General features: G+C 34.3%; 2 protein-coding genes across 2 annotated transcripts; one reads left to right on the top strand and one right to left on the bottom strand.

Annotated features, from left to right (window-relative positions):
• Positions 1 to 472: 472 nt before the first annotated feature.
• LOC144965688 (frataxin, mitochondrial-like) lies at positions 473 to 5229 on the bottom strand. The gene is made up of 5 exons (XM_078901279.1): positions 5002 to 5229; positions 4614 to 4717; positions 3571 to 3697; positions 2284 to 2381; positions 473 to 1670 (listed from the first exon to the last, which is right to left on the bottom strand). Exons 1-5 carry the CDS (start codon positions 5173 to 5175, stop codon positions 1529 to 1531), a joined length of 645 nt encoding a protein of 214 aa, XP_078757405.1. The 5' UTR covers positions 5176 to 5229; the 3' UTR covers positions 473 to 1528.
• On the top strand, positions 5062 to 24506 carry LOC144965687 (small ribosomal subunit protein mS29-like). Its single transcript, XM_078901278.1, has 13 exons — positions 5062 to 5356; positions 10499 to 10575; positions 11316 to 11417; positions 11979 to 12087; positions 12620 to 12712; positions 13356 to 13495; positions 13827 to 13901; positions 14137 to 14216; positions 14788 to 14878; positions 15474 to 15533; positions 15894 to 15980; positions 16521 to 16635; positions 17250 to 24506. Exons 1-13 carry the CDS (start codon positions 5287 to 5289, stop codon positions 17333 to 17335), a joined length of 1185 nt encoding a protein of 394 aa, XP_078757404.1. The 5' UTR covers positions 5062 to 5286; the 3' UTR covers positions 17336 to 24506.

The following is a 24506-nucleotide window of genomic DNA, read 5'->3' as shown; positions in this document are numbered from 1 at the left end:
AGAGAAATGATTTAGAAGGGGGAAACTATCTCCCAAAATCATAACTATATGTTTGACAGTTTCCTTCCCAGCCAAGGACTCGACGTCAGGGCCTGGACAAACACCCAAGTAATCTTATTCCAAGACAAAAAGCAAGTTGGCAAACATATAGGGGGATAGAAGGTGCAAGGATCAGAGTTGGATAACAGCAACCAACTGCTAGTTTAATGAGTCCAGCCTAAGGCCATCTAGAGTTTAACAAGATCCAAAGAACTCCAGCCTAGATAAAAACAAATTAAACGATTCTCATACTACATTCCATGACTAGGACATAGAAGGGGAAAGCAGATGTAGAGGAATAGCAGGCCCCTACCAGTAGCCCCAAATACCTTTCAGTAGGCAGCACTAATGGACTAGATTGTTTGTTTTGTCAAATTTTCGAATGAATGTATTGGAGTGATCTATCTAAAAAAAAAAAAAAATTTAAAATAGCTTTGTTTGTATTTTAGACAATTTAATTTTTGATATTTAAACAATGACAATAATGGATATTAATTCCATTCAACAACATTAAGAAAATTACTGGTAACATCTGGCCGAGTGTTGGTGTCTCAGAATCAAGTAATCTTGAGCACGTTGAGAGACAGAATAGTTTATTCAGACCACAAAATACTTAGGTCCAAGCATTTTACTCTCCGGTAAGGAACTCACTTGGTTCAGATGGAAAGGAGTACTTGGCTTTGAGTAGTGACGGGTATTGTAAGAAAAAGGGGGTTTATCAATTGGGTTGCACCTTATGAAATGAAAATTTGGTTTCATGTGACCCGTTTGGGGAGGGGAGGGGAGATAAATGAAACATTTGGAAAGGCACTGAGCACAAGAAATTAGTGGAAATAACATACAGTACACATGTTTATTTATTCCTTTATTTATCTATATATCTATTATTCTATCTTTTGACATCATTGTTTCCATTGTTTGCCTAAACACCCCCCACCAAATAAAGTTATGGCAAATAATACTATTCAGATGCATCTTCTATTTTCACAGTGCCTACATTATGATTTCACTAGGATGATTCTTGATTAGAGTTGATAAAGTAGGAAACTGAAATTGGCCCTCATCATGGTGACAGCAAACAGAAAATAAATTTAACTAATTTAGTTTTCATGTTTACCAATAAGATGTGAACCACATTGACACGGGTAAGTTGTCACTAAATAAATAGATGAACGACGTCATCACAAAACAACAAAATGATGTAGTCCAATATATTTAACGAGAAAATATTTTTTACATAATTTTCCCCAGTTAAGTCATGGGGCACAAATGGCTCCCAAATAAGAAAATAGGACTTTCTAATATGTTTTTCTTTGTTTGTCATGGGGGCCAAATGTCCCCCATACCTGCACTTAGGGCTTCCTATTTTGGCATGACAATTAAAACAGGGTTTATGAAGATGGTGATGAAAATGGTAATGACAATGGACATCAGCTTCAAAATGTACATAATTTTTTAATTAAAAAAAAATATATATATTATTTTATCTTTAAGAATAATGCTTGCAGTCCTTTAAAGATACTTTGGAGCCTAGAATTTCTGACATTTCCTCTTCCAAAAGATGATGCAATCCAACCCCATCATGTCGGTAAATCCATCTATTTCCACAAAAGTCATACCTCTTTGGGCCTCTATGTAGAGAAAAGGGTACAAAAGTGCAAATATTTTAATTCAGACAAAACTCTCATTCATTGTTTACACATTCATGGAAAATATCAGTACCAAATTGCAATTTGAAATAAACATCTAGTAAAATATACAAAAACACAGCCAAATTGTAAAAAGAGGCATATTAATTGCCAACCTCTGATCACTCATTTGTCTTGAATGCTTCATTCATCATGTTTTGTTGACAAAGGGGACAACTGAAACGTCCGTTGTCTTGTTAATTAAATTGAAGCTTCCATTCAATTTGACTATTGTTATTTAATTGCTAAGAGTAAAATATACAGCACATCTACTCCTATTTCTTTTATTTCTCTTCATCTTAACGTTAAAAAATACATGTGGGAAGATCAGTCTACATGACTAAGGGAATGGCACTTTTAAATAGAAAGGCTATCTATAGGATAAGGACAACCGATTTTTGATGTACAGTGAAGCACATATTCCTCATCTTTGCTAGGACAAAATATATAAATATGTGGAGGAATCTGTAAACATGAGGAATGGGTATGCACGGTATTTTGAAAGATTGGTCAGTCTTTCTTGCCTGAAGGAGTTGATTTCAAAAATCTTACTTACGTTTTTGGAGAAGATAACCAAATTTGTTTATTTGGTGTCTGTTTATTGATGACATAAGTCCCAACTGCTTTACTGAAATGTATTGTTAAAACCCCATTCTGCGGACAAGAATGGAAAATTACTTTGAACTAAATGATATAATGCAACCGTCTAAAATAAAAAATTAACAAACTTCTTTTAAAGGAATATTCAAAATACAATAAAATATGAACATTTATCAAGTGCATTTTTACAGCTTTACCATGCTCAATGCTCTTCATAATGTTTCATTTTATTCAACATGTCATATGAGACCATTTTTCCATTTCATTCAGTACCATCGCCTATAAGTCATCCATTTTAAACTAATACTCTTACAATATTCACCACAGTTCATAGCCAGGTACCCATTCACATCTGAGTCGAGTGGGGTAATGTGTGTTAAGAAAATTACTAAGGATACCATATTGAAACCAGAATTTTCCATAAACACAGTGACCCATTCACCACTGACTATGCTAAACATTGCTTGTTGACAAATGTGACATGACAAGAAACTGAACAATTAAGCCACACATTAGAAAGAGCAACTACATACGAGAGAAGTGGGAGCTCAACTGAGAATAATCCCCTCAAACCAACAGACCTGGTTCAAATATGCATGATGAATCCATAAAAATAACATACGGTACCGTACTTATCTGCCAAACAGATCTGGTTCAAATCCACAAGTTTTTATTATTTTTTTTTTCGATTCTGATCTCCAAGCAGAATATCTAAATAAAAGTTGTTATTTCCAAATGACTGAGCACCCTATCCAAAGTTAGCTATAAATTCTTACTGTCACTGAACGCAACGAAAACCAGATTGGATTGACCTAATGGACAACTTCTTTTTCACTTACCAGGATATTGGTATACAGATTAAAAAACATTATGCTATCTATTTCAGTTTATGCAGATTTATGTTTGAGCATACTGATTGTAAGTAAAACAATATTCAAGGCATGTTGCTTATCTACTTATACAGTGGTCAGCCCTCAATAATAACTTAATAATAATAATAATAATAATAATACGACTAATAATAATAATTAATAATAATAATAATAATAATATAGGCCTGTGACAACATTACCAAGATAATACCTGGAATGGATTAGCTGGAGAAGGCCCTGGCCCTAATTTTTATGAGGCATAAATTAGGTTCCTGGTGTAAGATTGGGTATGGTTGTTTTGCTTTGTTTATCTGAAAGAGAGCTATGAGTTGACTTTTTTATCCCAATGAGTCAAAATCTATAATAATTACCCCGAATTCTGAATCATATTCATCTGTACAATCACAAACATCTGGCAAAGTATCAAAAAAATCTTGTAAGGAATGCAACGTCTCCTCTGCTAAAGCCTCATACTGTGTTTCGGACAATTTATTTGGTCTGAAAATTAAAATAAAATATCCACAACAATGAGAATAAAATAAAAAAGAAGGAACAGATCTCAATGATAACAGCTATAGTACTTTTCTGATGGAGTTCAGATGCTCTTATTTTCTGAACCATCTCAAGTTCATGGATATACATATGTATTAGAGGGTCCGAAACAGGACACAAATATTCTAAAATTGGTCTTGCAAGAGTTGTGTAACACCTGGCTTTAATGTAGGTTGGGCATAGACCTGATGTTTCTTTGTAACAGGGCGATGAGACTTACTGTCAGCTTTCTTCTTGGTTAATGCATTAATGTAGTGGTACAATAAAAATTTGTTGGTGATGAAAGGGGCCAAGGATTTGAGGGGGGGGGGGGGGGGGGGGGGCTTTGACAATACTAATGTGTTCCCACAATGAATGTATTAATCATTGTTTACGGGATTTCACTTTCTGGTTACCCGTAATACTTCATATCTATCTGGATTGAACTCCATCAGCCTTGTGATTTCCCATTTTTGTATGTTTGTAATGTCTTCTCAGATATATTGTGTGTTACCAATATGTCTATTGAAAGCAATAACCAGCTAATAGGCAAGATTGACTACATCTGGTTAGTCATTAATAGCAATTTGGAAAAGTAATGAGCCCAGCACCGTGCGATACACAAAAGGTTGATGTAACTTTGGCTCTGAAAACCGTATTTTTGCTAGAAAAGTTTGTCTTATTCACAACAACAATTTCTAAGATTCGAGTTGTTGCAATCTGAACTTATCTCTTTTGTTAAAACAACAAGAAGAAAAAAAAAAAAACCCAAAATAAATTATTTTAATATAAATAAAAAATATTCTATATATATATTTTTACTTTATCAGTGGACATTAAAACATAATTCAATGGTTAAAAGACTTGAAACATTGATACATACACAAAATTCTGTACATCACAGTGACGTTGAGATTTACTAAAATGATTTTTCTGGGACCATGACACATTCATTGGATGAATCATTTGCATCAGCTTTCCTTCTGTCTAAATAAAGAATGAGAAGATTATAATTAAGGAGGCAATTTTCAAAACCTGCTAAGTGACATTGAAATCACCAGGTAACTTAATTTCCAAAACACAAAGGTGCAAAGAAGACAAACATTGTCCTCTTTTACGCACTAAATATAAGATTTAAAAATTGCGATTTTGTCTGAATGATGAAAAAGAGACTTAGCAGGATTTAATCTTTTTATGATTTATACATCGACAGTGATCGTTGGCTATTTTAAGTGGTTAATGATGTGGCACTTCACTCTTAATAACTGTACCTGTCGAACTGTGTTAAAATACGAAATTGGTAAAATGCAAGCCCTCGCCCTTGTAATCTCACTTGAGAAATAACCACGGGGAAACTGGTGCATCGTTGCTTTGCTTTTATTTAACGCCACCAGGATACGTTCTTTAGTATTGTGAAAAGACAACCGTGGAAGTCGCATTTTCATGTCGATCTCTTTCTCGAGTGGAAAATAGTGAAAGAGAAAGTAGCGGACGACGAGACGAACAGGAGTTGTAGGTTAATTCTCAGTTATGCCCCCTTCAGATTTGTTTCCAAGATGGATGCCTCCTGTCTGCTCCGATTGTTTGCACCTTTGAAGACTTTTTCAAGGACAGGTATCAGTAAACGTGAGTTAATTTACTGTCCTAACATCCCCTACTATTAAATTATGACCATGTAGCTATATCTATCTGACTTCTTGAATTGTTAACGCTCGACTCCGATTTTATTTTTCAGTTTATTATCAAATGGGGACGATCCTCTCGTTCTCGTCGTTATTATTATTTTATGAATGAAATTAATGATTTGATTATGATGGCTGTTATTGGTAGATCTATCTAGTGATATTGATTGTGTTTTGCTTTTTTTTTTTGTTGGTATGATTTATAACTAGGTAGCTTGATATTTTTTCAAAAATAAAAATTAATATAATTTTTACACGGACAGAAAGGGCTTTAAAACCATTTATGATAATGATACACCTTACTAACTTACTAATTGATAAGGCTGTCATTATTCCCAGACACCTGTCTGGGGATAACAAAAATTGGTTATCCCCAGACGCATGTGTAGCAAGTGGGCAGTAAGATTTTATGCAAAATGCCAAACCAGGCGTGAAAAATACCAAATATTCTGGAAAAAATACTAGTGGTTGTGTCCCAAAACAGTTAATATATCAAGTGATATTTAACACAAGATGAAAGTAAATAGTGATCAAATGTCAAATCCAGCTCTTTTTACAAAATTATTTTAAAGTAAATGGATCAATGAAATTTCTTTTGTTACTTTGATCTGAAAACGTCAAACTGGCAATTCGACTTTTTATTTTCAACCAGGAAGAAAGTTGTTAATCATCAAATCTGTTCATAGTCCACCAACCATTTAAATTTTCACTACCTACCTACCTGTTAACTATTGGTCATCTCTTGTTTCTATAATTTGCTCATTCTGGCCACAATTTTGGGGACGACCGGGAATTATTTTTTATTTCGCGGACGAATTCCTAGGCCATGGTGGTGTTCGCCCCAAAGCCCAAAACCGACACCTGTTATTTTCCTGTCTGCTTCGCACAAGACAATACAATTTAGTATCACACGTCCACAAAACTAGATCCAACAACATATTTTTATTCGAATCAGAGATGAAAATAACTACCAAAACAAGGAAGCAAAAATGGTAGAAATATGTTTAGCTCATATATGAATTTAAGATATTCCGATAGCGGTGTGGATAGACAGCTCAGTGGGTTAGGCCACCTTTCATTTTACTCCTTTTAGCTGCACAGATTCGAACCTGTCGCGACCGCCCCCCCCCCCACACACACTTTTTTTTTTTTTTTTTTCTTTTTGTTTCTTTCTTCCCAATTGATTTTCATTGTTTTCACTTTTGTTCAGAGTTCCGAGCAAGAGTTTTTTTTAATCAGTTGAATTTTTTATTTCTCCAATAATATTATTTCATTATTTAAATTGCTCTAGATCTATTATTGTTTTTTTTTTGTTTTGTTTTGGTCAAATGATAATAATAATAATAATAATGATAATAATAATAATAAAAATAATAATAATAATAATAATAATATAATAATAATAATAATAATAATAATAATAATAATAATAATAATAATAATAAAATAATAAGAATAATAATAATAATAATAATAAAAATAATAAGAATAATAATAATTGTTATGTTATTATTATTACGATTACCATCATAATCATTATTATATTATTATCAATAATAATATTATTTTTATTATTAATACTCTTATTATCATACTATTACTATTATTTTTATTATTATTATTATTATTATTATTATTATTATTATTATTATTATTATTATTATTATTATTATTATTGTTGTTAACACTATTCCCTGCTCCGAGGGAAATCTCTCTTTTTCTTTTTTTTTTATATTTTGACCTAAACCTTAGAGTTTTTTTGTTTGCTAAACCTTTATGTAAATGTTCCGTTTCTGAGCATGAATTTCTTAAATTGTTTTTATTTTTAAAACAGTTATTGTTTTTTTTTCTCCTCTATCTGACCATTTGGTCGCTCTCTGAATATTTCTGTTTGTTTGCATTTTAATTATTTATTCTTTTTAGACACTATTTGAGATCGGAGTGGGGATGAATATATTTGCTAGAAACTAGAAAAAAAAACGAGAGAGAGAGAGAGATAGATAGAGAGAGAGAGAGAGAGAGAGAGAGAGAGAGAGAGAGAGAGAGAGAGAGAGAGAGAGAGAGAGAGAGAGAGAGAGAGTTTAACCCTCTCGTGTTCAGATTCTTTTTGGGGGAGTAGATAATGAGTTCCCTATATGGCCATGTCAATCATGTAGACATCCTTTGATGATATAACCCTACTCTTTGATATCTGTAGTCGCCTTTTTGTTTTCTACGGTCACTCATGGTTAAACTCCGCCCAGAAACGATTTCATAGGTCCGTCCATCACTAAATTTCAAACTTTTGTTCTCGTGAGTTCTTAAGTTTTTTGACCGAAGAACGATTGGCTACTGAGCATCTTGACCCTTCAACGATTGGTCGTTCTGGCAGCTCACGTGTCAACAGCCGTCAACAATGAATTGAATCATCGTTTAGGCAGTGGAAGACGGCCATGGAATAGTTGCGTCACATCGCCACGTTGTTGAATAAATTATCCAGGCATGGTCGATAGGTAAAAAAGCCAAATTATGTTCAAGTTACATTTGAAACAAACAAAGTATATCACTGTTCTCGTCTCTTTGAGATGTAAAGAATGATATAAAAATCAAGAAAATCGGCCGATAAATAAAAAAGTTGCTAAAAAAAGCTAAAACAAACAAAAGCAATTTTTAAAATCAAATTTATTCGTAAAACAGTTGGTTTTCAACCGATTTTTATGAAACAAAGACCAATGTACTTCTTTTTTCAAGCTGATTTCAGCAATGTGACTTTCAAATTCCTCAGAATTATATTTTTTACTTTTAGATTTTAGCTTTTAGGCCTACTCAATAAGGTGTTATATTCCTTGCATAACAATAGCATAATACATCGACGGGGAGAAGCGTCTTTGTTTCGGCCAGCTGGATAGATAGCCTGTGATTGGTCGAAGACTTTGAAGACGCTTGATTCACAATTCTACACGAACGGACCCTGGCGGTCTATCAAAGAGGTGTTACAAATTTATTTACCGACTATTTTTCTTGGTGCTAAAATTACAAAGTAATAATTTCGCATCAGAAAATATAACTCTGAAGTTCCTATCTCTTTATTACAATAAAATTGATACCTCGAATGACAAAATCGACCCACAAATAAGGGAGTTATAAATTATTCATAATATTTTTAAAAGTTTACAATACTTGTCTTCAAAGTCATTTTTCATCACCAAAGTCGTAATTTTTTACCGATTTTTACCAAACAAAGTGCAATGTCAATGATTTTCACCCGCAAATAAAATAGGATTTAAATCGCAATTTCTGAAACATATTTTCTTTTCTGTCGGCAAATTTATAAAAATCAAAGCTGAAAACACCCTGCGGCAGTGACAGGGCCTGTCATTTCCTTCACAACGATTGGATTTTACTTACTGAGGCCAGTCTTGGCTACCCCGCCCATGAATATTATGTCGTCGGTTTTTGTCGGGTTGAATCTTAAAGAGTTAATAATAAAAAAAAAGAGGTGGGGGGAGGATGGATGGGACATCTATCCCTTTCAACGTTCTGTAAAAAGAAGACGGAATTTAAAAAAAAAAAAAAAAGTGACGTTACCAGGATTCGAACCCACAACGTCGATTATGGTCAAACTTCCAGGCAGACGACTAAACCATTCGGCCATGACACCCACTTTGAAGTCGACGCATATTGTGTATATGTAGTAACAACTGATTTTAATGTTGGTTAATTTTATGTTTTTATAGATATTTTATTAACTTTCCTGATTTCTATGTGCATCTGGAAACATTCCATATTCTGGAATGTGGATAATTGTTTAAAAGGGCGGAGTTTCAAATATGCGTCTGGGGATAATGAAAATTCGTTATCCCCAGACAGGTGTCTGGGGATAATCACAGCGAATTGATAAATGGCAATAAAATGGTTCCAATTCCAAAGTTAGAGTTAAGTTATAATGTATGATAATTATAATGATGATTTTACTCTAGACGTCTAGATATCTACTCAAAATTTACTAGACGTGTAGATCTATCTAGATAATTGCAAAAAGCTCAAAATCTGTGACTGGGAATTTCCCCACTGGACTGGACAGCCTGTCGATTAGCTGACAGGTGATTGAAACTGGACTTTTTTAGCATGGGGAAAGGACGGTTGATCACTGGCGGCCAAAACTAAACATATTGCACCACCTTCAATCTTGATGAAATTTGGCATAGACATAGACTAGACGAATGAATTATCTTGATACCTTTTCTTTTATTCTTTTTCTCTATCGATTTTGAAAAAAATTACACAAGTTTTAAAATGATGTAATTTTTATCAAATTATATTTTTTGGCATAATGTGCCTATATTGATTTCAATCGCACTTGATCTTTGCTCTTTAAAATGATACCAGAACCATTCAGATACTGTGACAAATAATGCAATGGTTAATCTGAGCTTGTCCATAGGTTGGAATTAGACTACCCATTCTAAGTACAATGCAAGGTGCTTAATCAAAACAACACTGTAATGCAGAAATCGATCCAATTAACCGATTCCACTCTCCATTGGAAGAACCCACGAAGACTAAGACTACATGACACTACACTACTACAGTTACTACTCATGAGGCATTAGGGCTGTGAGAACCGGTGTATGAATCCTGGGTCGACCGAATACAAGCAGCAAATAGGAGTCAGGCATCTTGGATCCCAATCAAAAGTGTTCATGAATACTTTTGATCTGGCCAGAAATATTTTTTAGTAAATGGACCGAAATCTAATATTGTTATATTTGAAGGAACAATGAATAACCTAAAACATTCTAATATATTTGTATATATATATATATATATTTGTATATATATAATATATATATATATATATATATATATATATATATATATATATATATATATATATATATATATATAATATATATATATATATATATATATATATATATATATATATATATATATATATATTAGACAATGTTGGACACAAGACAATAGCACATTTTTGTAATTTGAGCCAGATTGTAAATATGATTTTAAAATATCTGTAAAATATAATTATGTATTATTATTATCCAGGATTATGTATTTTTTCGATATCATCATTTCATTTCAGATGGTATACTTAAGCTGCCATCAAGATTGGCTTCAAGTAAAGCTGCTCCAGTGTTTAGGACACTGGAAGAAGATCCGGTTTGTAGTCAATTTATGTTTAGATCATAGACAGTTTTTCACAAATAGAATCTGTCACCAATATATTTGACATCTTAAAAAATTTGAATGTTGTTGTAAGGAAGTTTGCTGGATTCTTTGGAGTGCTATATGAGTGTTTGTAATTGGTTTTGAATGGACTTAATTGTTATATGGTAAATTGCTTACATCAATGTTTGTTAATTTTTGTTGTTGCAAATTCAAGTATATCTCATCTGATGCTCTGATTGATGAGCAAGCATTTTACTCTACCTAGTTGATCATGACAATGTACAACTGAGTTGTGTTTTGGATGCCAGACAAAGCAAGAAAGAAAAACACAAGAAAAAAAACCATCCCAAAAAATCTGTCTTCCTCGACTGGGGATCGAACCATAGCCCTTGATTTGAAATTGTCTGAATGTCTGAGGTTTGATCCCCAGTCAAGGCAGACTGATTTTTTTAGAATGTATTTTTTTCTTGTATTTTTCTTTCTTACTTTTTGGTGCCTTTCATACACACTTGTTCAGATCTTTATCTTACATCGGTGCCTGCTCCCTAATTTCTTTATTTTATTTACATTTATGATAAGTAGTAGATAATTGAACTAATTACAATTGGATAGTCTTTTATTTTAATTTAACAACATTTGCAAAATTAAGATTTACTCTAGCTTGAAATAATGAATGCAACCCGATCAAAGCAATACAAATTGTATTCAATCTTTGTATTTTCCTTATGTAGAGACGACACACAATGGATCATGTTGGTTTGTTCTACAAAGTGAATGAAATTGAGATGAACACAGTCCTCAAAAGATTTGTACATCCTTTTCAACAGCGTTTAGTAAGTTCTAGTAATCAATAATGCATCACATTACTGGTTCCATAAATTTGCTCAACTCGATATACTCATTTTTCTCTCTCCAGATTTATCGATTCGAATAAAGTAACTGCTTGATTTGTCATACTTTATCATTTAATCCCATTTGCCTTTGTGTCAATTTGATTGGCTACACCAAGTTGACGACTCTTCTGATTTTCTTAAGAAATTCTTTAAAATGTTATTTATTTAGTGATTATCCATGTTGAATACCATGCTCTAAGAGTTATACAATTTTTTGAAATATATGCGTTTACTCTGATTACAGTGAAAAAAAATGCCTTTCTTAAAGCAAAGGATCAGTTATACAGTGTATGTAAGTAGTCGTCCAATAAATTAATCATTATTTACATGTTTGTCACTATAACTTGATACACCCATTGAGTACCTGGGATGCACATTTACTATATTCCACTTTTTTCTGTGTAGATTTTTAATAAATAGAGTTTTCATCTCTTTCACTGTTGATGACATTTTATGAGTGTGCTATTTTTACATATCTTTTTGAATATTTTTTTTCTCCAGATAAAAACATTCAATGAAGCATGTTTCATGGTCAGGGAACCTTCTTTAGAGCTTCAGGGGTATTTACAACACATGAATTATGATCATCCTATAAACAAATTCATTTTGTGTATCCTTTTCTTTTCCACTTCTCGTGTTTGATTTCCATTGAAGATTTTGACCATCACCGTTTTTTTAAATTTTTACCCAAAGTTCAATATTGGAAAAATATAGGATAATAGTCTTTTTCAACTCGTCACAATATTTATTCATTTTGTGAGAAATATGCTTGGTTGATTTAAAAAAAAATTCTATTCTGTATTTAAAAAATTTTTTTGGGACGATGTAAGTGTTTGTATATTACGAATGTGTGTATAAAGTTAGAGGGCTTAGCTTAAGATTTTAACATTAATGACATGATCGTATTCCAATGTATTTTTATGAAAGTTTAAGAATATGATTTTGTTGTTGTTGATGTTGGTGGTGGCGCTGTTATTGTTTGATTGTTTATAAATGTGTTGGTCTTATTTCTGTCTGGAGTTAAAACAACAACAAAGAAAATCCAAGGTAAGATCTTTCCTGATTTAGAAAATTTCCAGACGATTTGCTTCAATTATATCTTCTGCATTTCAAACTGTGTTGTTTCCTTATATTGTGCAAAGATGGAACAAAGGGGAGTGGAAAATCCAATTGCTTATTACATGTAGTCCACTGTTGCTCTAGAAATGGTTGGATCATAGTTCATGTACCATGGGGTATGTATATGTTTGATTTTTTAAAATTACTTAATACTTGTTTTTGTTTTTGCAAACTAAAAAAAAAAAAAAAAGAATGGAAATTTAATCAATATTTTGATCGCTTAGGCTCAATCATTCAACTTACTTATTTTGAAATATATTTTGCTTTAGTAACAAAGTTGATATTAATGCCAGTCGCACATATTAACTTGTTATTCTATTCAACCATATTCCCAGAAAAAAAAAACCCCAAAAAACAATGATATTATTTGGTCGTGTATTTCCAAGTTTTAAGATATTATTTACCAACAAGCAAAAGAACTCTTGAATTGTTTTTATTATAAAAGAATAGTCTTTATTTGCATCTTTGATATTTTAAATGAGGTGCGTTGAAGGAAGGCAGCTGCATTTTAGTTGATAATTTGGGATCCTGATCACAAACGTCACACAAGGAATTAGCATGAACTTCAATGAACAGAACACGATTTTTCAGTCACAGTCCTAATCTAGACTAAATCTGTTTGTAATTCATATTGATTTTGCCTTGTTTCATCTGTTATGTCATCTTATAACTATATAATAATATTGTGATTTTGGATCATCCCAGATTTATGTTAACAAAAAATGTTTTTGACAAAGGCATTGTATCTTATTCTTACAGGTTCAAACTGGGTGAGGGGGTTTAGGAAGGAGGTTGCTGAGTCATCTTACAAGTCTGGTCGTATAGATCTCCCGACAGATGCTGCAGAGTGGCTCAGTTATTTTAGGCTTCAAAATCAAGGAAAACTCACAGACATAAAAGTAACCAGTTTTTCTCATATTTACAATCTATTTGAATATGGAAAATTTTTTGTTGGTCTCAATTTATTGTCATATTCTTGTTGTTCTTTTATTCATAATTTGTACATTATATTTTTCAGTCTTAAATTCAGTCAGCATAAATTGTTCATGCTGTGTAGATTTTAAAAAAATATTTTGTATTAAGAGATTCATCTTAACAATGTATGATAATGATTATACAATTTAATTGAATTTAAAGATTCTGCCAAAAATTAAAAGATTTTTTATTTTTCAACAATTGTTAATTCTGCTATAAATATGTTTAGAAATCGTGATGTGAATATACTTTCAGACTACGTCAGAATATGTTTGGACTAGGAGAGAAAAGGCCGAAATAGGAACGCCGTTGGATGAAATTATTAACTTTGTGAGTAAAAATATAATAATTAAAAATAATTCAACATTTTATAATGTTGACAAACACAAAATGTATAAAATTATTTTGACCCACTTACTGAAGCTGAAAAAAGTGTGTTGTATTGTTCTAAATTGAGCCAAAGTGTTTAAACGAAAAAAAAAAAATGCACCACACATCAAAAAGGAATTTAAATTAAAATAATCATTTGATATTATAGCAATATTTTTTAATTCTTTTCCTCCAGGGTTTGAATCGTTTAAAGTTTTCCAGTGATGCTATGGGTGTTGTTTTGAAAGAACTACGACTGCAGGCCAAAAGTTCAGGGTAATATTCTTATACAATTTGCTGATCACATCGCAGTCAGATTTAGGTTGTTTTAAATTACACAATTTGAAGTCTGTAAAAGCAACTGTGCTTCTGTGCTTCAATTGAGTTTTTATGAAGTGTAAATCTATGCATGGGGCATCTTTCCTCCAGGTTATCGTTTGCTGTGTAAATTGACTTGCTTGTTCTTGGTACAGAAACAGTATTGAGATCTCAGCATCACATGCATGCATTTTGTTATGGACAATTTAAGCATGAAATTTTACCCTTGCTTTGATGGTGTTATCAGTGAACACATCCACCTGGAATGCAGAAGCCTTGAGCCATTGGTGTTGGGGCAGATTCTTTTTTTAAAAATTTGACTTCCATTTGTTAACAATATTCCGCATATTGATATCCTATAAGTTCCAAATATATTCCAAAGAGAATGTATAAAAGAATACTTGATGTTACTGTTAATTATATTATTTGTTAAACATTTTTATTTTATTTGGATGTAAGACGAGATATATAAATGATTTAATGTCCTATAACAACCCTTTATTACATTTATTTCTTCTTGAATTTGCAGATTCAAAGTCCTGGTCTCTGTAGAGGCAGTCAATGGTTTCTTTGTTCATTGGGAGAACAACCATTCATTGAGGAATTCAGAAAAAAAAGTGGTAATTTCATAATTTTATATTATTAAGACTGTGGTCATAATCCCCATCATTATTGTTGTTTAAAGTATATTTATCAAAATCTGCCATTTTAAAAGGGCAGACTGTTGAAGTATTGTCAATTATATGATCTGTTTTGATACCCAATACCCAATTTTCCGCGTTTTGTATCATTTTTGCTATTTTAAAAATAAGAATGTTCTTTTCATTGTTGTTTTATTTTTATTTGGATTGGGGGATGGGAGGGTGTTTGGTCTCTCTCTCTCTCTCTCTCTCTCTCTCTCTCTCTCTCTCTCTCTCTCTCTCTCTCTCTCTCTCTCTCTCTCTCTCTCTCTCTCTCCCTCTTTCTCTCTCTCTTTATCTCTCTCTCTCTTTATCTCTCTCTCTCTTGCTCTCTCTCTCTCTCTCTCTCTCTCTCTCTCTCTCTCTCTCTCTCTCTCTCTCTCTCTCTCTCTCTCTCTCTCTCTCTCTCTCTCTGTGTGTGTGTGTATGTGTTTGAGTTTGTATATACGTGAGTATGTCAATATATTTGAAAACTTTTTTCTTTTTTTTTAATGTGTCAAGATTTATAACATGATTATGTTTTGCCTCTTTCCAGATTGAACCTCATGAAATCTCTTTAGTACATAATATGAAAAAAATGATGGAACCTACGTGGGTAAGATTCTAGCATTGAAAAAGATAAATATGCTGATTGCTGTCATTTGTTTTTTTAACTTTTGGAATTTTCTTTTTGATCTTCACTTTAGATTATTTTTAAAAATGAAATTTTAATAGGCAAATATTTGATTGGTGTGCATTTATTTTATTATTTTTGCTTTTGTTATGATTTTGTGTTTTAGTTGTTTTTTTTTGTCTTGTTTTGTTTTGTAATTTTATTTGTAATTTCTGATATACATTTAAAAAAAGAGAAGCATTGGTGTAAGACCCGAATTACATCATAAGCGCAGATTTATAATGTACAATGTCAATTTTGAGTTTGAGATTAATTATTTATTTTACTGTTGTCCATATTCAGAGTAATGGTGCTGCAGTGTGCACAGTGGAAATTGAGGCAACAGGATATAGAGACAATTACACCCCACTTTATCTCCTAGGACAAGAGGTTTGTACTTGAATAAAAAGAAAAGACTCGACTTTCTCAATTTAGCATTTAGTTGTGGTGTCAATTTGTAGTTTTTGGTTCAGAGGTAAGATTATATTATACTTGACATAATGAGCGATTAGTGTTTTCTTAGTCTGTTCTAGTTGTGTATTACAAGATGGCCAAAATACTATGATATAGATTTGGATGATGGTTATTTCCTTTTTCCATTACAATATAAGTCTTTAAGTTAAAATTAGAGTTGAAGAGGCTGATTTTTATTCTTTGAATTCCATTGATTTCACATTTATTTTATACTACCAGTTAACTCCCTTTGACGCGTGAAACGACTTGTGTTATAGATTGCATGATATGTAGGGCAGTTTTGAAACTTGCTACCCTACCCTGGTGAGAAATTTAAAGTCAGATTTTGTTGATTCATATAATTTCTCAACAGTTTATGAAAATGAGACTGCATATTGAAAACTTGATATAAATTTTGTATTCATGTTGAAAGGTAGATAGCATGGTTTTCACCTTTGCTCATTCTGATAATTTCAGGGCTATGAATTTTTTGATCCCTTTGTGCCTATTTTGGTTCCGGAATATTCTGAAAAGGAAACTAAAACGTGCCTCCAGTATTACATAGACAGAAATTGGATTCAGCATGAAAGAGGTATGTTGCCTGACATAACAATAGCCCTTTGTTCTTCATTTGATGAACATATTTACTGTTTAGAGATAGTGATTTTTTGTTCACATTCAGACTATATAAGAATATGAATTTATATGAAATCCTGATTAATGATAAGATAGAAATGAACATTTATACACATTTCAATTGATTCACCGTGCTCAAAGAGCTTCACAGTGGTTCATTTATTTCCCCAATTGGCGAACTTTCTTATTCATTTAGTTCGCCCCATGGATACATCCTGTTTTTATTTGCACTCTTAACATATTCTGTCACTGCCTTAGCCAGGTGCTGACTGACACCTGAGTCTAGTGAGGAGATGGTGTAAAGTTCCTTTCCCAATGAAACAATGCCCAGACCAGATTTTCGACACTATTATCTTATTCAATTTGATTTTTAATTTTTCTTTGGAATGAACCTGCGACTAGTTTTTGTTCAATTATTAAAATAAACTATTCAAAAGTCTACTGCAACCCTTTTTTTAAGGTCATGGTAAATCAAGGGTAAGAAAACGACCACCTTTATTTCTAGAATTTCTTTGTTTTTGTTTGTCTGTTAATTATTTAATTAATTTTTGATTTTCTTTATCATTTAAGCCAAGACAGAAGAAGGCAAGAAAGAAATCATTTTCATCAGTAATAAGAACCCACTCAGCCTTTATGATGTGTGCTCATCTTTATGATTGTTGGCCAAGGGTATATGTTTACTTGCCTTGTATAGAAGTTGGAGTGAAAAGAAGAAAAATCTAATCAGAATGTTATGTGAAACATGAATAAATATTGCTTGATTCTCACCATATGAAATTAATTCTTCCACTGTGGAATTATTACTAGTTGTTGAGGGTTATTATTAATAAAGTAAACCAATGAAGATCACTTCTATAACTATCAGATTGAATAAACACAACACGAATTGCCTTTCTTCTGGACAATAATGATTATTATTATTATTATTATTATTATTATTATTATTAAGTAAATTCTATCTGGTTAAATAATGGCATAAATGTGTTGGCCTGGGCCCATAACCAGTTGAGGGTTATGTTTAATACAGTAAACCAATGAAGATCACTTGCATAACATCAGATTGAACTTTTATTTAATCATAAACATCTGCTTCATTAATAACATGAAGCTGAGATTACTCCACGTACTTAGATTGATCTCAACACAAGTTTCATTAGGAAGTAGATTTTATAGCGAATGTGTGGCATAATATGAAATGAGTTAGCATTTCACTAAATACAAAGTACCAATGTTTAGTAAGGAGTCATCTTCACTCTTTCCTCTGTGTTGGCTTTTACATTGAGAGAGTTACTGATTTCGATCTCAAGATATGTTCAGTAGCATATACGCAAAGTTAAGTCATATGTCAGGCCTGATGCATCTATACTCTTCTAGGGCTGATCTAACTTAAATTTGCACTCGAGATTTTGGTGTACATGAAATTTGATCAAAGTCAATAAAACCCATTTTTTTTCTCAAGCCTATTATGATGTAAAAGAATCAAGGAGATGGTTAGGATATTAATAATAATAATTTTAAAAAGAGCTTTTATATAACGCAATATCCACTAAATGTGCTCAAAGCGCTTTACAAGGGGTCCTTGGTCAACAGCAACATTTAACATGTAGGACAGGACATGACGCCTGTTAGGCGATATTACAATTTTTCGGACAAAGGCAACGCTATTAGCGGCCAGGTACTCATTTTACACCTGAGTACGTAAGAGAATGTGAGTAAAGAGCCTTTTCCAAGGACTCAACTATGGGGCGAGCGCGAGGCTCGAACCCAGGACATTCCGATCCGAAAGCGAGTGTCATACCACTAGACCACAGAGCCACACAATGAATGTTTTTCACTCCACTAACAATATCTCATCAGGTGCTGTCAACTTAAGTGTCTTTTGTAACCTGTAGCTATGGTTAGAAGCTTCCTGACACAAAGTCTTGACAATGCCTTTTATCTGTTCTATGCTTTTTGTCTTCTTGGCCGGGGGGGGGGGGGGGGGGGGGGGGCAGTTAAAAGTATAATAGTTTTTGGTATATGTTATATTTTGTACTTAATTCTAGAATGAGGTAAAGAAAGGCAGTCATCTTGTTTATGTTTATTTCAGAAGAGGGCGATACTTGTTAAGTAAGTATGGGTATCGTATACATATAACATCTCCCTTTCTCAGGGAATTGAAACAAACAGAATATATTTTAAAAAACAAGACAACATATAATAAGGTCAAAGTTCTTTTCACAGGTGCCGCTCTGTATTTCCCTCCTCCACTAGGTGAACGAATAATGACATGAAGTTCACTGTTAGTTTTTCCTTATCAAATCTAAAACACAATGTTTTATTGGACAACCTTCCAGTCACGGGCACAAGGTTTCCACATTATTATAACACTAGTTTCTTTACAAAAATAAAACACAATGTTTTATTGGACAACCTTCCAGTCACGGGCACAAGGTTTCCACATTGATATAAAGCTAAAACTACTCGCCCTCATTTGAATGTCTGTATCTCGAATGTGGACGAATGGATCGGCCTCTGCGTGTTTTTTGATAGGGTGTCGATGTTGAAGTCGAAGTAGGAGGTACCTCAGTAGTTGGTGTTTCGTCGGATTGTAATTCCGCCTGTCCGTTTGGCTGGTTTGTCGAACGTTCGTTGTTCCCAGACGAAGTCGGTGTTGATGATTGCCTCGGACAGTTTGGCAAGGGCTTTAAGATATCTCTTCTATTTCTGCAGAAGTGTGTACCTTCGCAAGATGTGACGAAGGAGCGTGGCTCATTGGTTGGTGTTACAACTTTGGCTGGACGCCACGTTTTATCGTCGCTGCTCCGTATGAATACGTCATCTCCTGGCCTTACTGGCGGAAGTTCTCGCTTTCCGGCGTAGGATTTCACTTGAGCCTTGTGGTTTTGCCGCATCGCTTGTTGGGCGATTTCAGTTTTTGGTGTTTTCAATAATGTTCTGCTTGACGGTAATGTTGTGCGCAGGTTTCGGCCCATCAGTAACTCCGCAGGCCATAGTGTGTCTTTCAAGGGTGTCACTCTGAGATTAAGAAGGGCTAAGTCTGGATCGCCTCCATTTTCTGATTTCTTCAGCAGTCTTTTGATTGTCTGCACATTTCTTTCCGCCAACCCATTACTTTGCGGGTACCTGGGGCTGCTCGTGATATGTTGTACTCCCCAAGCTGTTGCAAACAATTTAAATTCTTCACTTGCGTAATTTGGGCCATTGTCGGTAATCAGAATTTCGGGAATACCGTGTCTACTGAAAATTGATTTCAAGTGCAGAATGAGATTATAACTTTTAATATTGTTCAGAAGAGCTAATTCCACGAACTTGGACAAGTAATCCACCACTAAGACATAATTATTCCCATTCATTGTGAAAATGTCCGAAGCTACTTTCTGCCAGGGGTATTCTGGAATGTTGTGAGGCTTCAGTGTTTCCTTTGGCTGCTTGTTTCTGTGAGTGAGGCATCTTTCACACTGAGAGACAACTTCTTCAATATCTTGTGCCATTCGTGGCCAATATAGGTATTGGCGAGCTCGTCGTTTGCATTTGTCAATCCCTAAGTGTCCTTCATGAATTTTCTTCAAGATTTCCTTTCTCATCTTTGGAGGTATAAATAATTGCTCTCCTTTCAGGATTTTCCCTTCCATATACGTGAGTCTGTCTCTCACCTCCCAGAACATTCTGATTTCTGTTGGGACTTCAGCACGGTTGTCGGGCCATCCATTTTTTATGTATTTCACCAGCTTTGACAACTGTTCACTTTCTGTGATTTGCTCCTGTATGGTCCTGTCTGTTTCTGAAGACATAGAGATATCTGCAGTGATGTTATGCAGTATCAGCTCTGCTTCTTGCTCTATCTCGCTCTCGGGTCTCTTGACAGAGTATCAGCCAAAGTGAGATTTTTGCCTGGTACGTATCTGAGCGTTATTGAGTAACGTTGAAGACGCAGTAAAAACCGCTGGATTCTTGGAGGGCATTTGTTCATTGGCTTGTTGAAAATAAACTATAGGGGTTTGTGGTCATTTTCTACCAACGCATGTTTACCGTAGATATATTGGTGAAACTTTTCACAGGCAAACACGATAGCCAGTATCTCTTTTTCGATTTGCGCATAGTTTGTCTCAGCGCTATTTAGGCTTCTGGATGCATAACAAATTGGTTGTCCTTCTTGCATCAGTGCTGCGTCCAATCCATATTGGCTGGCATCTGCTGTAATGACCACTTCTTTGGTTTGGTCGTAATGCTTCAACGTTGGGCTCTCCGTGATTAGTGATTTAATCTTTCTTACAGCTTTCTCTTGTTCCTTTCCCCAGTACCACAAGACATCTTTTTCTAGCAGTGTCCTCAGTGGTTTCGTGATTTCTGACAAATGTGGAATGTAACCTCCGACATATGTTACCATTCCTAGGAATCGCTGGAGCTTTTTCTTGTCATTGACAGCCATTTCAGTGATTGCTTCGATTTTTTCTGGATCTGGTTTGGTTCCTTCTGCACTGATGATGTGACCAAGATATTTTAGACTCTGCTTCTCCACAACACTTTTTTCTTTCCCAAACGTGAGATTGGCTGTCCTTGTTAGTTCTAAACATTTTTTAGTTCTTTGTGCCAGTTCCTCTTTTGTTTTACCCCACACTAACATATCATCGAAAAAACTGTCAATCCCTTCTTCTCCTTCGAATATCTGTTTCATTCTTTTATTGAATACTTCTGGGGCTGAACTTATACCAAATGGAAGCCTCTGGAATGAATATCTGCCAAATGGTGTGTTCATCGTGCACAGCTTTTGACTATGTTCGTTGAGTGGGACTTGCCAAAATCCTGATGCTGCGTCGAACTTTGAAAAATATTTTGCACCAGATAGTTTTGCTGATATTTCCTCTGTGGATGGTATAGCATAGTGTTCCCGTTTTATTACTTTGTTTTGATCTTTGGGATCGATACAGCTTCTCAATGTACCATTTTTCTTCTCAATAACCACCATACTGTTGACCCATTCCGTTGGACCGTCTTCTTTCTTGACGATACCCAACTTCTCCATCCTGTCCAGCTCTTTTTTCACTCGGTCTAGAACAGCAAATGGGATCCTTCTTGGTGGATGAACAACGGGTGTTGCATTTGCTTCTATTTTTATTTCATATTCTTCGTTCAGTTTTCCAACTCCTGTGAAGACATCTTTGTATTCATTCATAAATTGACTTGATTCCGAGTTACGTTCGGGATCCGTCTCATTGTTTACGATCATGATTTTGATAAGATTAAAATTTTCCGAAGCTTCTAACCCCAGGATTGCTTCTTCCTGTGTGTCCACCACAAAGAAAGGAATTGTCAGGCCCGTTATCTCCATCTGACACATTCCTTTTGTTTTTAGAATGTCACCTGTGTAGCTCAGGAGTTTGCTTTTTGTAGATCTCATATCTAGCTTTTTGTGTCCATTGATTTTATTGAACAGTTTTAACGGCAAGACGTTGGCCTGGGCTCCTGTATCTATTTTAAAGCGCACTGACACTCCGTGGATGTCTGCTGTTATATAAGCTTGGTTGCCGTCCCTTTTTGTTTTCGTTTGAATTGCTGCCACAAACAATTGTTTTTCTTGATCTTCTTCACTTGAACCGTCATCTATGTCAAGTTCATGCACTCTCCTACGCCTGTTTTGGAATTCTGTTGATCGGCAAACAGCCTGAAAATGGTTGGGTTTACCACACTTGCTACTCTTTTTTTCCATATGCGGGGCATGAACGTGGACCATGCTCCCGGCCACAGTTTCGGCAAGAAAAGACATTAGATGCCCCTTGTTTAGGCTGTACTGGAGTTGTTGGCTTTCTTATGGCATTGAGAACGCCATCATTCCTGCTCCCTTGCTTGATCCATCATTTTCATTCCTTTCCGTGACTGCTCTTCTCCTCTGCAGATATCAACAGCTTGTTCTAGAGATAGTTGCCCCTCTCTTAGGAGTCTTTCTTTGACTGTCTGGGAATTGGTTCCCACGACAATCCTATCTCGAATGAGTTCATCTTCCAGTGTCTTGAAGTTACAGTTTTTTGCCATCTTCTTTAACTCCACCACATAATTTTCAATAGTTTCCGTCTCTTCTTGATTTCGGGAATTGAATTTGTAACGCTCGAGGGTGATATTGGTTTTTGGGCTGCAGTATTTTTCAAAACCGTCCAACAAAGCTTGTAGTGAGTTTTCATATATCACTGTTTGTCCAAGTTGAGTGAATGTCTCGACCGTCTTGTCCAATTATATATAGCACTGCGGAACATTTCTCTGCTTCTTCGTGTGGCTAGGCCAACATAGAGTTCTATAGTCTTCCTCCACCCACGCCATCTTTCCAACAATGTTTTTCCTCTACTGTTTGTGAAGTCCATCTCGTCTGGTTGTTTTAATTTCAGACTTGGAGCCATTTTGGACACCTCTACAAGCTGTATGACGTATAGTGCGTTTCAATCGTTTCGCAGCCGTTCCTGGTGAAAGATCGGGTTGTGAGTTCTGACTAACCAGTATCGATACTGCTACCGTCACTAAAACTGCAAAGTCGAGAGTCCCGTTTGATAGTAGGAGTTGAGTTTTATATAACTCTTTTTAAGTTTACTTAGTTTTATTCTTATAATCACAATACTGAAGTACTTTCCTTCACTTGAAATGATTTTCTAAGCTATGTCCGTCTGAATTCTGACACCATGTTATATTTTGTACTTAATTCTAGAATGAGGTAAAGAAAGGCAGCCATCTTGTTTATGTTTATTTCAGAAGAGGGCGATACTTGTTAAGTAAAGTATCGGTATCGTATAAATATAACAGTATAATGTAAGCATTTGAGTGTGTTCCTCATAGTGGGATCCTGTTGCTTGTGTCTGGATGAGACTTTTAGGTGATCTCAAACTAAGTGCATTGATGATATGTTCTTGGAATCTACATATCTTTTTAATTTTACCATTCCCCTTATATTAGTCTTAGTTTTTCTTGTATGGTTTTAGTTGTATATCTAGAATTTTTAGACTATCCAATCTTCCCTTTTACTGATGCTGATATGACATAAATGTGTAACAAGCGCTGTAAAGCCATTAAAAACAAACAAGTGTGATTCATAACCTACAGCTGCTTGTTAGAAGTTGATTGAAGCAAAAACTTGACAATGACTTTTTTCTAATGCCATTACACTGACCTGTTTCTGGCCAGAGTTTTAAGCCAGTTTCATTAGTCTTGGGGGTCCCGATATCTCAGTTGGTAGAGCACTCACTTCACAAGCAAGCAAAGGGACTGAGATCAATCCCGGGTGAAGTCGAGATTTTTTCCTAACCCCCCATGTCCAACCAGCAGTGAATGGGTAGCTAGGATTGTTGGATCTGACAGAAAGTACTATGTGATAGACAAGCATCCTACTCAAGGGTAGCAAGCAATTGCTATTGTCCTGTTTTATGCTATAGAAACTGGGATAAACTCCGGCTCCATGGGCCTAATGACTCTGAAGGACTACTTCTGTTGTCTTGGGGTCTAACACCCTTAAATGTATGGGGATGAATGACAGACAAATTTGAAATCATGGTGAAGTTCATGTCAAACTTTGGAGCGATATTTAGTTATACACACCAAAACGATTATAGATCATAGTAGATAGAAAAATTCATTATCTTATGAAAGTGAAAGAGTGCATCTAAGTCTCACAACTTAAATGAGATTTTCACTATTATGTTGATGTTAAAGTTTTCGTTAGATATCTATAACCGTTTTAGTGTATATAAAGATCTTTAGTCTTCATTTTACATTACAAATAACGTATGGTTCACTGTGGTCTATGTATCTGTGATTACTTAATAATAATAAAACAAATGAACACAA

This window comes from Berghia stephanieae, chromosome 2 (genome assembly GCF_034508935.2).
Source record: "Berghia stephanieae isolate SIO BIC M18660-M18661 chromosome 2, UCSD_Bste_1.3, whole genome shotgun sequence".
NCBI lineage: Eukaryota > Metazoa > Mollusca > Gastropoda > Nudibranchia > Aeolidiidae > Berghia > Berghia stephanieae.
Note: the sequence above shows the minus strand (reverse complement) of the source record. Positions and strands in the feature narration are given on the sequence as shown.

Excerpts from the sequence above, each read along its gene's own strand:
- LOC144965688 (XM_078901279.1), bottom strand. The coding sequence starts at position 5,175 with ATGAAAATGCGACTTCCACGGTTGTCTTTTCACAATACTAAAGAACGT. Across the intron at positions 3,698-4,613 it reads TGTGATGTACAGAATTTTGT|ACCAAATAAATTGTCCGAAA; the intron begins GTATGTATCAAT and ends TTTAATTTTCAG. Across the intron at positions 1,671-2,283 it reads TGGTTATCTTCTCCAAAAAC|AGGCCCAAAGAGGTATGACT; the intron begins GTAAGTAAGATT and ends TTCTCTACATAG.
- LOC144965687 (XM_078901278.1), top strand. The coding sequence starts at position 5,287 with ATGGATGCCTCCTGTCTGCTCCGATTGTTTGCACCTTTGAAGACTTTT. Across the intron at positions 5,357-10,498 it reads AAGGACAGGTATCAGTAAAC|ATGGTATACTTAAGCTGCCA; the intron begins GTGAGTTAATTT and ends ATTTCATTTCAG. Across the intron at positions 14,217-14,787 it reads CTGCAGGCCAAAAGTTCAGG|ATTCAAAGTCCTGGTCTCTG; the intron begins GTAATATTCTTA and ends TTGAATTTGCAG.